Source organism: Sapajus apella, unplaced genomic scaffold, assembly GCF_009761245.1.
Source record: "Sapajus apella isolate SASKATOON/1434 unplaced genomic scaffold, GSC_monkey_1.0 scaffold14, whole genome shotgun sequence".
Classification (NCBI taxonomy): Eukaryota; Metazoa; Chordata; class Mammalia; order Primates; family Cebidae; genus Sapajus; species Sapajus apella.
In genome coordinates, this window is record NW_022436954.1 from 34969586 (window position 1) to 34985903 (window position 16318).

General features: G+C 38.1%; 1 protein-coding gene across 1 annotated transcript; it reads left to right on the top strand.

Moving 5' to 3' along the window:
- Positions 1-335: 335 nt before the first annotated feature.
- On the top strand, positions 336-12458 carry LIN7C (lin-7 homolog C, crumbs cell polarity complex component). The gene is made up of 5 exons (XM_032283700.1): positions 336-428; positions 5487-5605; positions 5852-5923; positions 7408-7617; positions 8125-12458. Exons 1-5 carry the CDS (start codon positions 392-394, stop codon positions 8278-8280), a joined length of 594 nt encoding a protein of 197 aa, XP_032139591.1. The 5' UTR covers positions 336-391; the 3' UTR covers positions 8281-12458.
- The last annotated feature ends 3860 nt before the right edge of the window (positions 12459-16318 follow it).

Below are 16318 nucleotides of genomic sequence, written 5' to 3' on the forward strand. Positions count from 1 at the left end.
AGATGCGGAAACTGAGGCCAAGAGAGGGTAAATGAACAGTCCCGCGTCAAAGAGCTAATGATAAAGGTGGGTCTAGAATCGACTACTTGACTCCTCTGCGTGGAGCCAAGGGTTCCAAGCGGTTAGGATCAGGGAAACCCAAGGCAGGGAACAGAGTCAAGAAAGCAGCTCTTTCCAACACTAGGGGGCCGCGGAAAGAGCGGAGCCAGGCCAACCTCAAAAGCCGCAAGTCCAGGTACCCTTACGCTGATGGCGGCTACAAAACCCCCGGCTACCCTCCTGATCTCGCGATACTTACCTGCGTTCACTTCTCCGGCTTCCGGTAGGCCCCGCCTCTCCACCGCCTCCTTTCTGTCGTCATTTCCTGTGGGTCTGTCGGCTAAGGGAGAAGATGGCGGCGCTAGGGGAACCCGTGCGGCTCGAGAGGGGTGAGTGCAGCCGAAGCTCGGCGGAGGTGGGCGGAAGGGTTGAAGGAGTGCTAGGTCGCTGGAGGGGAGGAGGGGTGACTCAGGCTTTGAGATCCGGAGCCAGGCTGTCCCTTGCGCTGGCGCCAGAGGCCGCTGATGTCTCTGTGCCTGGCTCTAGGAAGGACGCTGACGGTCTTTCAACTGATACTCAAAGTCCTCCTCTGTTAACACGCACTGTCTCGGGGCACAGCACAACTAAACATAACCTGCCAGCTTCGCAGACACACGCCGCACACGCGTTTCCTTGGTGGGTACAGCATAAGCAGCATTCGGAGACCCGTCCACCCGAAAAGCAAACGTCACACACCCAGTTCGCACAAACTGCATTCATTGCCTGTACAACACGAGAAGGGACACACGGTACAATTCAACAGAATCTCTCTTCCCCCTTGTTTACACGCAAACTTCTTTATTACTTTCTCCACAACCTCACTTGTATTTGAGTTGGGGTATTTGCTAGCTTTTGTGCCCCTCCCAGAAATGGAGAGGTTGCTTTAAAAAGAATTCTACTGACTTGGTCTTGGGAAGGAGGTTACGTAAGTAAGCAGAATAGTGGTAGATGCTAAAACACTTGCAGGTGCAAGGTTTTCAATTTCTTACAAACCCACAGTTGCAGACTGGTTGGTTGATTCTTCCTAGAGCAGACTGTCAAGGAAAATAAAACCTCCTCTGCCGAGTAGTTAGAGATAGAGAAGACTGAAAATAACTGGCTATGCGCCTACCAGATTTCCAGCATTCCAGCGTTTCCTGTTCTGTTACAGATTTCCAGCATTCCACTCTGTCCCTAAATCCTTTATTTCAAACCGTTTCAAGCATGTTTTTCATACACCAGCATTAGAAGTCATTGATAGGAGTTAAGAAGCACGAGTAAATATTTTGAGTTCTGGTGGTTAAAAAAAAAAAACTGTAGGAAAGAGACTAAAATTATATTGCATATATTAACATTTGCATTTACAGTCTGAGTATTACTATTGTTCCTTAAGAAGACACATTTTTTAGAATTACTGTACTTAGAAAAACCTCTTTCCTGATGCCTCCCCCAAACAAAAGTGGACTTAATATCGCTGATTTGCTCTTTATAGTGTTCACCATTTGGAAGTCTCATAGTAAATGAGATTCTTTCTCTTAAGCCTATTAAAACGTCATTTTAGACAGGACTAGCTACTCTGGGAACACTTGCTGAGTTAAGCCTAAGACTGACATCTTTCTCCAGCACAATGGCATTGTGTTTTATAGATGGGAGCAAATCTGTTTGGTGTTAATAGGAGTAGGAGTTTTTCTTTGAAAGCTAGTTGTAAGATTCTAACATATTGGTGGCCTTCCCCCCGGAGGCAGAGTCTCACTACTGCCTCTGCCTCTTGGGTTCAAGCAACTCGGCCTCAGCCTCCCGAGTAGCTGGGACTACAGGCGCACTCCGCCACGCCTGGCTATTTTTCGTATTTTAGTAAAGACGGGGTTTCACCACGTTGCCCAGCTGGTCTGGAACTCCTGAGCTCAGGCTATCCACCCGACTCGGCCTCCAAAGTGCTAGGATTACAGGCATGAGCCACCGCGCCTGGCTGGTTTTCTGTGTTTTTAAATGCAGCACAAAATGTGGAACTCTTGTGGCAATTAGTTTTGATAGTCATGGCTTTGTTTTGTGCTGTTACAGGCTTGTTTTCCTTTTCCGTTCTTCAGTAAAGGCTCAGCCCCTTAGAGGGATGAATTACAGTCAACCCTCCATATCCATGGGTTCCACCTACATGAATTCAACCAACTACAGATTGAAAATACTCAGAGAAAAAAATCCTGTCTGTACAGAACATGTACATTTTTGTCTTGTCCTTATTACCTAAACAATGTGGTATGGCCTGGCCCAGTGGCTCACACCTATAATCCCAGCTCTTTGGAAGGCTGAGATGGGTGGATGACAAGGTCGGTGGATCACGAGGTCAGGTGTTCAATACCAGCCTGGTCAAGATGGTGAAACCACTTCTCAACTAAAAATACAAAAATTAGCCGGGTGTGGTAGCGGTCACCTGTAATCTCAGCTTCTTGGGGGGCTGAGGCAGAGAATTGCTTGAACCCGGGAGGCCAAGGTTGCAGCAAGCCAAGATCGTGCCACTGCACTCCAGCCTGGGCGACAGAACAAGACTCCATCTCAAAACGACAACAACGACAAAAATAATGTGATATAACAACTCTAACATAGCATCAGATATTGTAAGTAATCTAGAGATGATTTAAAGTATGGAGCGGGAATGTGCATAGATTATATGCAAATACTACATTTTATATCAGAGAGTTGAGCATCTGCAGATTTTGGTATCTGTGGTATCCAAAGAAGGTCCTAACAAATCCTCCATGGTTATCGAGACAGCTCTACTGGTGGTTGCCACTTAGCAGGGGAAAAAAGATTACATCAGCTCTGATTCTTGTTTAGAATTCTAACAGACTCTATTAACAAACACTCCCAAGAGTCCTACAGTAGAAAATCCTACAGTACGGTTACAGTTCAGTACCTGATTACATATGATGATTTAGAATCCCTTCTAAATCATCAAAATATGATTTTAATGAAACACAAATTTGAGCACATATTAGGTACAGTTTAGATTTAGTCAAAAGCATTTTACTTTTTTCCATTTTTTGTTAATTGGAAATTTTTATATGGCTTACATATTATACCTTTATAAATCAACATGATTGATGAACCAACAGTCTTCATTTATCAGTGATTCTGGTGATGGGAAATCAGAATGGTGAAGGTCTATTTGTTTCCATTGCATTTGATTAATTTTTTATGTTTAAGCTTCCTTTATCTCAAATTAAAAAATCTGTTTTCTGGCCAGTCCACGGTGGTTCACGCCTGCAATCCCTGCACTTTGGGAGGCTGAGGTGAGCAGATCACTTGAGGTCAGGAGTTCAAGACTAGCCTGACCAACATGGTGAAACCCCGTCTCTACTAAAAATACAAAAATTAACCGGGCGTGGTGGCGGGTGCCTGTAATCCCAGCTACTCAGGAGACTGAGGCACGAGAATCATTTGAACTCTGGAGGCGGAGGTTGCAGTAAGCCAAGATTGTACCACTGCACTCCAGCTTCGGCAACAGATGAAGACCTCGTCTCAAATAAATATAAGTATCTTTTCTACATTTATTCATAGTTTTTTGTCTGCAAACACAAAGAAGGCCATACTATATAAAGAAAACTTCTCAGCCAGGTGCAGTGGCACATGCCTGTATCCCCAGCTGCCTGGGAGACTGAGGCTGGAGGATCGCTTGAGTCCAGGAGTTCTGGGCTGTAGTGTGCTGTGCCGATCTGGTGTCTGCACTAAGTTCGGCATCAATATGGTGAACTCCCGGGAGCAGGTGACCCAAGTTTCCTAAGGAGAGGTCAACCAGCAGAGGTTGGAAACAGAGCAGGTCAAAACTCCGGTGCTGATCAGTAGTGGGATCGCACCTGTGAATAGCCACTGCACTCCAGCCTGGGCAACATAGCGAGACACTCTTTTTAAAAAAAGAAATAAAAAATTTTTCCTGTTCTTCAATATAACATGAAATCAGGAACTTCTTCCATTTAAGTCAAAAGGAAGCAAAGCAATAATAGAATACTGGGCACTATAGCACCTGGGGTACAAAAACAGTTTACAAAAACAGTTTTTTGGGGGAAACAAAAATCAAAGTAGAGATTAGAGATAGTTAACAGTGTTATAGCTGACCTCCTGAATCTTCTAAAATGTCTCAATAAAACACGTATCCTCACACTCTAATGAGAATTCCCTAACATGCTTCATATATTTGTATAAATGTACACAATCTTAGTTTTTTGTTTGTTCGTTTGGGATACAGAGTTTCACTCTTGTCAACCAGACTAGTGCAGTGGCACAATCTCAGCTCACTGCAACTGTCGCCTCCCAGGTCAAGCAATTCTCCTGCCTCGGCCTCCCAAGTAGCTGCGATTACAGGCGCCCGCCACCATGCCCGGCTAATTTATTTATTTGTTTATTTAAAGTAGAGGTGGGGTTTCACCATGTTGGCCGGCCTAGTCTTGAACTGATCTCAGGTGATCTGCTCACCTCGGCCTCCCAAAGTGCTGGTATTACAGGCATGAGCCAACATGCCTGGCCAGTATTTTTTAAGATTAATTGGTACCACTGTAACATAACATTTTTGCTTGCTAAGCCCTTTTTTATGTATTCTGTGGTTCAGTCGTTAACTGAGCTCATAACTCTTCCTCATTACTCCTATATGGAAGATACTGTTATTTCCATTTTACAGTGAAAGAAACTGAGACATAAGGAGGTCATATAACTTGCCCAAGGTCACGCAGGTAGTATTGAGACCAGATTGACAAAGCTAATTGTTTTTCTTTTTCATAAACGTAGGTTTTTGAGCTTGTTTGAATTAACAATGTTAATTAAGTTGAAAACAAATCAGTTTATTTCATTTGTACTGCTAGTTTTATGCATTTTTATGGTTTTCAATGTGTCCCTGCCACTAACTACATCTGCTCTTGAACGGTTATCTACCTATGTATCATGTTTCCTTTGAGAAATGAAGAGTGATTTTGCTAGCTTATAGTGCCTTGTACTGTTCATTGCTTTGGTTACTAATAATGATAATTAGGTAAATTTTTATTGACTAGTTTCTGAAAATATTGCCAGCTTTTCTGAAGCAGTACAGTGTTCATCTGTCTATCACATTTGAGTCACCATCCTTTCCGAGGACATTTGATATTTTGTATTCAGTTTGCCTTTGTTTCTCCAAGGTCTTACTTTCTAAATTTTATGCTTCTGGAACTTCAGTAGTTTTTCTTATCTCCTGTAAAATTTAGTGTTCTTACATTTTACATTCTCATCCTCCACATGTGTACACACGCATAATCTCCTCCCCACCAAACACGTGCAAATTGAATGCTTTTTTCCCCCCTCTATTGTATATTATTGGCCCCTGAGGAATGAATCCTAACTGCTACACTGTTACATAAGCATTGAGAAAACCCTTGGAGAAAATTATCTGTGTGTATGTTTAACTCTAGATATTTGTAGAGCAATTGAATTATTGGAAAAACTACAAAGGAGTGGAGAAGTACCACCACAGAAACTTCAGGCTTTACAAAGAGTCCTTCAAAGTGAGTTCTGCAATGCTGTGAGAGAGGTGAGCAAACATCATTAAAATTTGCTAAAAATTTGAGTTAATTAGGTCAGATAATGATCTAAATTTGGGTTCAAAATTTCTTAAAAACTTTAGAAAACATTAAAACCAGTCTCTCTCATTTTTTGAATTTCTGATAGAAAAAACATAAAGATGAATAACTTTGCCTAAAATTTTAACTAATTCATTAACTTCACAGAGAACTTAAGCGTGGTGTATTCTGAGATATGATAACTTTGGGTTTTACAGGTATATGAACATGTCTATGAGACTGTGGACATCAGTAGCAGTCCTGAAGTGAGAGCAAATGCTACTGCAAAGGTAAATTTTTTTTGTTTACCAAAAGTAAGAATTCTTCATAAATTAGAAGTTTAAAATATGCAATTATTAAATTCATAATAAACTTATTTTGAAGAGTAACATGTATCTTTAAAGCTACACCAAATTTCTTAAGTACTGAGAAATAAAACATTTGTTGTTATTGGTATTACATAAGCTATTTTATGTAGTTTAGATAATGCATTAGAAATATACTTGCACACAATATGTATCATGTAATAATTGTGTTGTATATATTATATACAATACTATATAATATTAATTATCAGAATCTAATCAAAATTCTAAGACATGAACTACTATCCTCATCTTATTGATGAGGAAGCATGAAGATTAGGTTATTTGCCCCAAACCACACAAAAAGCATATGATAGAGCTGGGGTACTTCCCCGGGTTGATTTTTGCTTTCTTCTTTACATTATGTGCATTTGTGTGTCATTGTTTTTCTCAAATAATTCAGATATTGACCTCAGTATTCATGACAGTTGGTTTGAACCGGGTAATATCAGCAGTTGGTAACTTAATCATTAGCAGATAATTCTTTATGGATAGTTATTGGCTCACAAAAGGAAATATTGGATTCTTTGTTGAATACAAATACTTAAAACTTTTGGACATAGTTTGTCAGTGTAGGAAAGACCAGAGAAACATGGTTTTAATTGCTGAGTTGTGTGACTTTCACAGCCTGCTGAATTTCTGAGCCTAAGTTCCATTATCTGAAAAATGAGACCTTTTTCAGAGCTTTGAAGATAACAGGTATTCAGTAAATCTTGGTTTCTTTCCTTTTCTCTATTTTTGTGATCCATCACCAAAAAATGAGATAATTACCCTTAATCTCAACTTTATAATTAATTTGAATTAGTCTAAATTTGAGCCTTAAAGAAGATATGCCTCTGTGGGGATTTTTAGTTGTGACTAGTTAACAAAAGTAACAAAACATTCAGATTGGCTATATGTACCCCTCTTTTTCACAATATTGAGTTATTTCTTGACATCTTAGTTATTTAGTATGTAGTACAAATAGTATAGAAGCCAAAATGATTACATATAAGGATGACTACATGTTGATTATATGGGTAGGTTGTGTCCTGCACAAAGGCTCCTGAAGGAGTTCGGCGATCCAGACCTAAAGCTCAGGGCAGCTGGCATGCTGGGGGAGGGGTTTTCCTCCTTACCATGTACAATGTCCATCTGTCCAGCAAGCCTGCTGCCAAGCCCTGTGCATATGGGACTCCGCAAAAGACTGGACACTGCATGGCTAGGAGGGACCTGAAAAATCGTAATATTTCCTGGGTAACTCAGAATTAATTACTCATTTGTCATCTCTAAAGTGCCTTCTGTTTAGCTTACCTTCTCAGAATCACCAGTGAATTTGTGAGCATTCAAACATCAAAAATATGTGCTCAAAAGTAAAAGGACTGAAGTAAATAAAAGTCATAGTTTTAATACGCAAAACTTTCTTTCAGGCTACTGTTGCTGCATTTGCTGCTAGTGAAGGACATTCTCATCCTCGAGTTGTAGAGCTACCAAAAACAGAAGAGGGCCTTGGATTCAATATTATGGGAGGCAAAGAACAAAACTCTCCAATCTACATATCTCGAATAATTCCAGGTGGAATTGCTGATAGACATGGGGGCCTCAAACGAGGAGATCAACTCCTCTCTGTTAATGGAGTGGTAAGGATGAATTTATTTCTATTTGTAGTGATCTGTTATGACCACCTGGGGGCGTATTTGAGTTATCGGAGAAACTTAAGAGACTTGTGGTTTAGAAATGCCTTGAGGAATGTGATCCTTTTTTTTTTTTTTTTTTTTTTCCAAAGCACCGTAAGTGTATTTTGCAGTGTGAATTAGCATTGCTTAGTGTAATTTTTAATGACAAGCTCTTCATTAAAGGCAACATTGAATTAGAAGCCTACCCTCATTTTACTTTTATAAAATAGCAATTGCTTGATCTACTGAAATAATAAGGCATATAGGTTGATATACTAATTATTTGAAACTTAAAGCCAGAATATGATGTAAGAGGATTTCATATATTTTAAAATGGTAAAGTAGGATTATTTCTTAGTTTTATAGTGTTGGAATAATATAACATTAAAACTTTCTTATATATATTTTAAACATTTTTGCATTTTGAGTTAATTTCAAAACCTAGATATTAGTGTATTTTTTTTTCCCTAGAGTGTTGAAGGAGAGCATCATGAAAAAGCTGTAGAACTGCTGAAAGCTGCACAAGGAAAGGTTAAATTAGTGGTGCGATATACACCCAAAGTCTTAGAAGAAATGGAGTCGCGCTTTGAAAAAATGAGATCAGCAAAACGCAGGCAACAGACCTAATACATTTCAAAACTTGATATTTCATTTTGCATTTTAGCTAGAAATGTTTTCCTTGTGACTTAACTGATGGCTACAATGCCAGTGATTGTAAAAAAAAAAAAAAAAAAAAAAAACAAATTTATCATGAAAATTCTCCTTGCCATTTTATAAATGCCTATTTTAACATCATTTATGGTTCCAGAGATGCATACTCTTTTTTCTGACAAGAAAAAGTAAAAGGTGATGAGGGCAATTCTGTCCTACTGTTTTTACAGGCCTTTTTCAAATGCAGATTTTGTCATAAAGTTGTTATAGATTTTTTAAACTGCTTTTTTAATATTAAAATGTACTTTTACATTCTTAATCTTTTTTTAGAAAAGAAAAGTTTTCTTCATTTGGCTGCTGATTTAAAAGTAAAGTTCTCCAATTCTTTTTTTGCTTACTGTTTTTTTAACCTGTAACATTTCTTTACAGTTTTCCAAGAAATTAAACCTAACAGTCTCACCTACAGCAGTTCATTACACTGTCAGTGTTAACATCATTGCTGCATTTTGTACTTTGAACTCACACATAATACACATAACCAGTGATACATCATGACTCAGCACAGTGCAAGTTTTTTACTTTTACTTAAACATAATATATAATGGATATTCATTTGTACTGATTTTTAAAAGTAAGTTTTTAAACATTGAAACAATCATTGCTAAAATATGTATTCTTAATATTTGAGCATTGGGACAAAAGGATGTAATTAATAGCATTACTGATTACATTCCTATTTATATTCAACAATATATCAAATTATAAATGCAAAACAGGTTCAGATTTCATCTCTTGCAATTTTTTTTTAAATGCTTTTCATTTTTATTTTAATACACAGTATTTGCCCTATATTTTGGTCCTTCCATTCTTAGAGATGAACCAGTTATTTTGTGGTGGGAAGTAGCTGAAGTAAAGAAGAAAAAGTAATACCTTTAACCTCACTAGCTTCAAGAGTATACATTCTTAATAGCTCAGTTTAAATAATTGATTTTAAATAGGAAGGAGAGAGAATATATTTAAGATACATAGAAATTATGATGTGATGTATTCATGAGAATCTATAGTTTCCATCAGAATAGAAACTCATCCTAAAATTGTTGGATTTAGTGATGCAACTTTTATTATTCAAATATGGGAATTTGAGAGATATTTTATTTCATTGATCCACTGGATGTCACCATTTTACTACAAGGCAGCTATTAGTGTGTGACTATGGCTGAGGTCTTCTTAAAGACTGAAAGTTGAGGTTCATTTTCTGTCACAACTTACAGGACTGTTTGTACTTTAAAAAAAATTTAAGTGACAAATGTTAAAAGATAATGGATTGAAAAATATAAGTAATTTGGCATCATTATTAACCCTGTATTAAAAAAGTGGGCATTTTGTAACATTCCTTCAGGAAGAATAGAAATGTATGCTTTTATCTGCATGTTTGTGATCACTGTGAGTCTCAGATAATTATTCCAGTTTTCAATGATTTTTCAAAATAAAAGTCAATCAGCATTGTTATTCATCATTTAGGTATTGAACACTGGATTGCATGGTTGAATGTGTCTTTAATCCACTACAAAATGTGCTTGTTATTGATAGGATCATGTTGTTAAATTGTGTATTTTCAAAATTAATTGATGTTTTTAAAATGTTGAGACCAAAGTAGTATAGAAGTATGGACTTAATTTAATTGTAAAATTATTAGAGGTATTTGTTGTAGAGCTTTATATATTAAAGAGAGGTATTGGTGCATATAAAAACAGTAATATTATTGTTATGCTTGTATTCTTGCATTTCAGGGTAAGTAAATCCTGAAGAAATCTTATTTTAGTATAGCTACAGCTGCAGTAGCTTTTAAGGATGTGTCAACATTTCATTATAAATTATAGCTTCCTGGTTTGGTGTCTCAGCTGTTTCAGAACTTTCAGCCAAGTTAAATCTTTTTTGGTGTTGAAACTTTTAGTAAGTTGAGTAAGCTATTTTTTTTCCTACAGTAATCCACAATCTGTTCTTTGTGTGGGTTGACACCTATTTATAATTCTTAAAATGAGGGTAGCTCAGAGGAACCAAATACAGTCGTTTAGCTTGCTACTGTTGAGTATGAGTAGCAGTAGTTTGTTTTCATTAATGCAGTTTTCATAATGTATCCCAGAATTTTTAATCTTGACCATAGAAAAATACAGTCATTCATTGGCAAAGATGTACAGTGGTGTTTAAGTGCAGTGAGGAAATGAAGGGAATTTTTATCTTAGAAGTGGATGACTCATGAATAAATCTAGGTACACAGTAAGTATATGATATAGATGTTTGATTTGTAAATTACAAATATAAATTATCACCATTTCCATTTATTTTCTTGATATGTCAAGATGTGTTGATTTAGTGATTCTCAATCTTACCTACATATTAGAAAGCCTGGCAGAGCTTTAAAAAATTGATACCTGGGTCATTTAGTTTTCATTCTCAAAACTAAATGAAAATCACTTTTTTTTTTTTTAAGCTTTCCAAGTGGTTTTAAAGGGCACCTAGGGTTGAGAACTCATTATAAAATGATCTGATTACACTGGACACTGTTTTGGACGTATCAGAATAGAACAGTTCAATTTGCAGCTACTGAATGATTAATTATATTTCTTAGTTGTTTTTGTTTGTTTGTTTTTTTAAGAGACAGGGTCTTGCCTTGTCTCCCAGGCTAGAACACAGTGGCATGATCATAGCTCACTGAAGCCTGAAACTCCTCGGTTCTCAAAGCATTAGGATTATAGGCGTGAGTCACTGCACCTGGCCGAGTAATTTCTTTCTTTGGGAAGTAATTAGTCTTACCTTTCTTTTTTTCTTTTTTTAAAAATAAAATCTAGTAGTTTAAAAGTGAGCTTTTAATGTCTGTCATCATTCTGCCCCCTTTGCCTTTAAAAGTTACAAAAATACATGATTGTTACTTGAGAAAGCATGTTTAAAAATTGCAGATGAGAAATATTGTCGTTAATAATTATGTGCTGTCTTAATGTGGGTACTTCATTTGTTATATTAGATTATAGCAGCCTAGTTCTTTAGAATTTGATGATTCAATTTTATTTTGTTTTGTTTTATTTTATTTTTTGAGATGGAATCTCGCTCTGTCGCCCAGGCTGGACTGCGTTGGTGCGATTTCAGCTCACTGCGACCTCTGCCTCCCTGGTTCAAGCGATTCTCCTATCTCAGCCTACTGAATAGCTGGGACTACAGGCGTGTGCCACCACACCCGGCTAATTTTTTGTATTTTTAGTAGAGACAGGGTTTCACCGTGTTAGCCAGGATGGTCTTGATCTCCTGATCTCGTGATCCACCCACCTCAGCTTCCCAAGGTGCTGGGATAACAGGCATAAGCCACCACACCCGGCCTCAAATATGTTTTTCAAAAATATCATTATCCTCCTAAGATTTTTTAAGTTCTTTTGCTCAAGTACTTAAGTAATTTGGCTCAAGTACTTTGTTTACAATTAAAATGGATATTATAGCATTTAATAGAAGAAATGGTTATGGCTTATCAGAAAAGAATATCAGCATGACCTGGTATAGAGTTAAAAGACTACATGTTTGTGAATATTTTATAATGTGGAATGATCATTGAAATATCAAGGATTCTAGTAATTGTATTTCCTAAATAAATGTATGTTTATGAATTTTCTAACTTACATTTTGTTGTGTCTTCTGCCAACAGTCTGGTTTTATAATTTTTGTCTAAAGTTTGCTAGTAGTGTTTCTTCAAAGGTTATTCCAGTTATGGTTAAGTAGTGGGGAAAATCAATTATTAATTTTCAAGAACTTTCAGACTAATTTGTATTGACTTGGTTTTTAAAAATACTGGCAAATGCTATGCTTCTACTTTTAAAATTTGTGGTAATATCCAGAATGGATGTAAAATAACACTTTTTCAATAGATGACTTCATTTATCAATTTAATTCTAATTTTAAGGCTTATTTAAAATATATTTGTATGAGTTATGTCCTTATTTTTGGATTTGAAAAGAGTTGATGTAACTACACATAGATAATGTTTGTGAAAGCTATGTATAAAATAACTTTTACATAAGGTCAAAGCGTAATTCATGGTGGCTGCTGAAGTGAAACTTTGAATTTCTATATCTTGCTTTGTCTTTCATAAAATTTAACTAAAGAAAACATTTTCTTGTGTTATTTCGAGAGTGGCAGTATGACGTGATTGAGAGCACAGATTCTGAAGCCCAACAACTCTGGTTTGAATCCTAGTCCCACCATTACTGTGTGTCACCTTAGGCAAATTGCTTAATTTCTTTGTGCCTTAGTTCCCTCGTCTGTCATCGGTAATAAGAATGCCTGTAAGTGTCATACCATTTTCTATAAGGCCCTTAAAAAGGTGCCTGGCATAGTAAATACTGTTTGTGTTTGCTTTTTTTTTTTTTTTTTTTTTTTTGAGACGGAGTTTCGCTCTTGTTACCCAGGCTGGAGTGCAATGGCGCGATCTCGGCTCACCGCAACCTCCGCCTCCTGGGTTCAGGCAATTCTCCTGCCTCAGCCTCCTGAGCAGCTGGGACTACAGGCACGCGCCACCATGCTCAGCTAATTTTTTGTATTTTTTAGTAGAGACGGGGTTTCACCATGTTGACCAGGATGGTCTCGATCTCATGACCTCGTGATCCACCCGCCTCGGCCTCCCAAAGTGCTGGGATTACAGGCTTGAGCCACCGTGCCCGGCTGTGTTTGCTTTTCTTCATGTAAAATAGCTTCCGGACCTTATGAGCTACGGGAAATAATTCTGGTCAAATAATGAAAATTAGCAAGTTTTTAGTTTAGATGTTTAGATAACATAACCTTTATGTTTGAAAACTTTAGAAGAATAAGATTCATAAGAAATTATCAAATTTCTATTTTGATTAAAGAGTCTCAGAATTTTTAAATTGGAGCTTTGAGGATTGAGGCCACATTCAAATTAAAATCATTGGAAAATAAGTTCAAGTAAGGATCTGTTAAATTAAAAACACTGCGAGAAGATGATCTAGGTCTGGAGACAGTGGAATGCTGGAAAGTACAAGGCATCACCATCATTAACTTCAAACAAGCATGGCAATGTGCTAGGCAGCGAAGGAACAGCAAAAGCGTTTAGTGTTAGGACTCCTTTCAAAACTTTACTAGACCAGAGTATCCATTCTCTAAATTTTTCAATTTGGGTTTTGTTATATTCACTATTGTTAATTATTTTGATTTTAATATAATGAATTGGTGATTCATATTTTGTACATTTATTTACTAGTGGCGGATAATCTCCCTGATGAAAACTTTAAGGTTTACTTTACATAGCACAAGGTAAATTCATACAGAATCCATTTTTCAATTTTGTTTTTTGGATTTTAAATTTTAAAGGTACAAGTTATTCACGTCAACAACAAGGTATATCTTAGACCTCTCTTGATTCTCATGAACTACAGAGGTATATTTTGGATACCAAAATATGTATATTTAAAATCACCAAACGTCCAGATTTGGTATTTTGAGACCAGGTGCAGTGGCTCACACCTGTAATCACAGCACTTTGGGAGGCCAAGGCAGGTGGATCGCTTGAGCCCAGGAGTTTGAGACCAGCCTAATGTCCTCATTTTAATTGGATTACCTCCGTAAAGATCTTAATATAGCAAAACTCTGTCTCTACTGAAAATACAAAAATTAAGGCCAGGCATGGTGGCTCACGCCTGTAATTCCAGCACTTTGGGAGGCCAAGGTGGGTGGATCACTTGAAGTCAGGAGTTCTAGACCAGCCTGGCCAACATGGTGAAACCTCATCTCTACTAAAAATAGAAAAAATTAGCCATGCATGATGGCCTGTGTGTGTAATCCCAGCTACTTAGAAGGCTGAAGCAGGTGAATCACTTGAACCCAGGAGCCAGAGGTTGCAGTGAGCCAAGATTGCGCCACTGCACACCAACCTGCGTGACAGACTGAATCAATCAGTAAATAATAATACAAAAATTATCAGGGTTTGGTGGCATGTTCCTGTAATCCCAGCTATTTGGGAAGCTGAGGCATGAGAATTGCTTGAGCCCAGGAGGTAAAGGTTGCACTGAGTGGAGATTGCACAACTGCACTCCAGCCTGGACAATAGAATGAGACCCTGTCCCAAAAAAAGATTTGGTGTTTTTAAAGTTGTCTCTGAGAAAGTGTGGATGAGTTCTCATTTTAACCAGTAGGTATACAAATTTTAGCCATTGCTTCAGGTAAGTTTCCTGTATATGACAGTTACTGAAAGTAATTCATTTTATCAGAGGGTATTAAAAACCCAAAACTAATATTGTGTTTTTTATTTGGCAAAGAAGTGCAATCAAACCATGGAGTAGGAAAGTTATTACTGGGATCTCTTATTTGATGTAATTTTGAGCCCAGACTTTAAATGCTATCTAACCTTTGTGTTTTACAGTGTTATGGGTTGAAATGTGTTCCCCTAAAAAAGATAGGTTGGAGTCCTAACCCCCAGTACCTCAGAATGTGGCCTCATTTGGAGATAAGATCTTTACAGAGGTAATCCAATTAAAATGAGGTCATAGGGTGGGCCCTAATTTAGTATGTCTGGTGTCCATAGCTTTTAAAAAGCTGGGAGAGATTTGAACACACACAGGGAGAACACTATTGGTAGTGGAAGGCAAAGATTGGGTTGATGCTTCCACAAGTCAGATATTGAAGATTGCCAACAAACTACCAGAAGCAAAAAGAAAGGCATGAACCAAATTCTCCCTCACACGCAGAAGGAACCAAGTCTCCTGACACCTTGATATTGGACTTAACAGCCTCCAGAACTGTGAAACAATAATTTTCACTTTAGCTCCCTAGTTTGTGGTACTTTGTTACGCCAGCCCTAGAAACCTAATACATGAGAGAATCTACCTTTCAGTGGCATCACTACCAAAAATGGATACAACAGCAAAATTAAATGTGGATTGTCCAATGTGTGATAAAAATGTTCCAGTAGGAGTGGCTGTGACTAAGAAATGATGTGATTCCTGCCCTTGGGGATGAGGAGAATGCTGGTTTCTTTGTCTTCTGTGGTTGTAATTCGTCCTTGGATATCTGTGCAGCTGCGTGTAACTGAGCTTGTGCCGCCATGATGGCCCCCTGGACTCGAGTACCTAAGCACCTAGCTGTTTCTTCACTTTCGGTTGTCAGTTACTGCATGGCTGTGTCTTTCTCAACTCCAGGAATTGCTGGGAGTTGGCATTGTCAGGGCATTGTCTCCTTCAGCACTGAGAGAAGTTTCTGCAGCAGTCCCTGCTCCAGCTGGAGTGAGATGAGGATTTGTCTTTGACCTGGGGCATTTCAGCCTTTAAAGGTTTGTCCAAGGGCCTGGTACCAAGCACTAATTCAACCAGAACTGATCGTGTTGCTCCCTTTTTAAAACTCTGCATTGTACTTAGGATAAACTCCAAATACCTTGCCATGACCTCAAAGGTTCTGAGTAATCCATGCCCTACTTCCTCTCGGGCCTCATCTCAGTCTACTGCCCTACTTGTTCTGCTCCACAGCCTATTCCCTTACTGGAAGGCTTCCCTCTGGTTCTTCCACTAACTGGCTGCCCCTCATTCAGGTGTCAGCTGAAGTTGCCTTGCCTGTTAAAGTCACCATCTAAAGGCTAATTCCTCCTCCTCTAATATAGCAACACCTTGTTTTTGTTTTTGTTTGATTGTTTTTTGAGACGGAGTTTTGCTCTTGTTGCCCAGGCTGGAGTGCAATGGCATAATCACAGCTCACTGCAACCTCCACCTCCTGGGTTCAAGCAATTTTCCTGCCTCATCCTCTCAAGTAGCTGGGATTACAGGCATGTGCCACCATGCGCAGCTAATTTTGTATTTTTAGTAGAGACAGGGTTTTACCATGTTGGCCAGGCTGGTCTCATATTCCCGACCTCAGGTAATACACCCACCTTGGCCTCCCAAAGTGCTGAGATTACAGGCGTGAGCCACCGTGCCCAGCCAACACCTTGTTTATATTAACATGCTTAATTGTGTCTTTTCCATTAGAA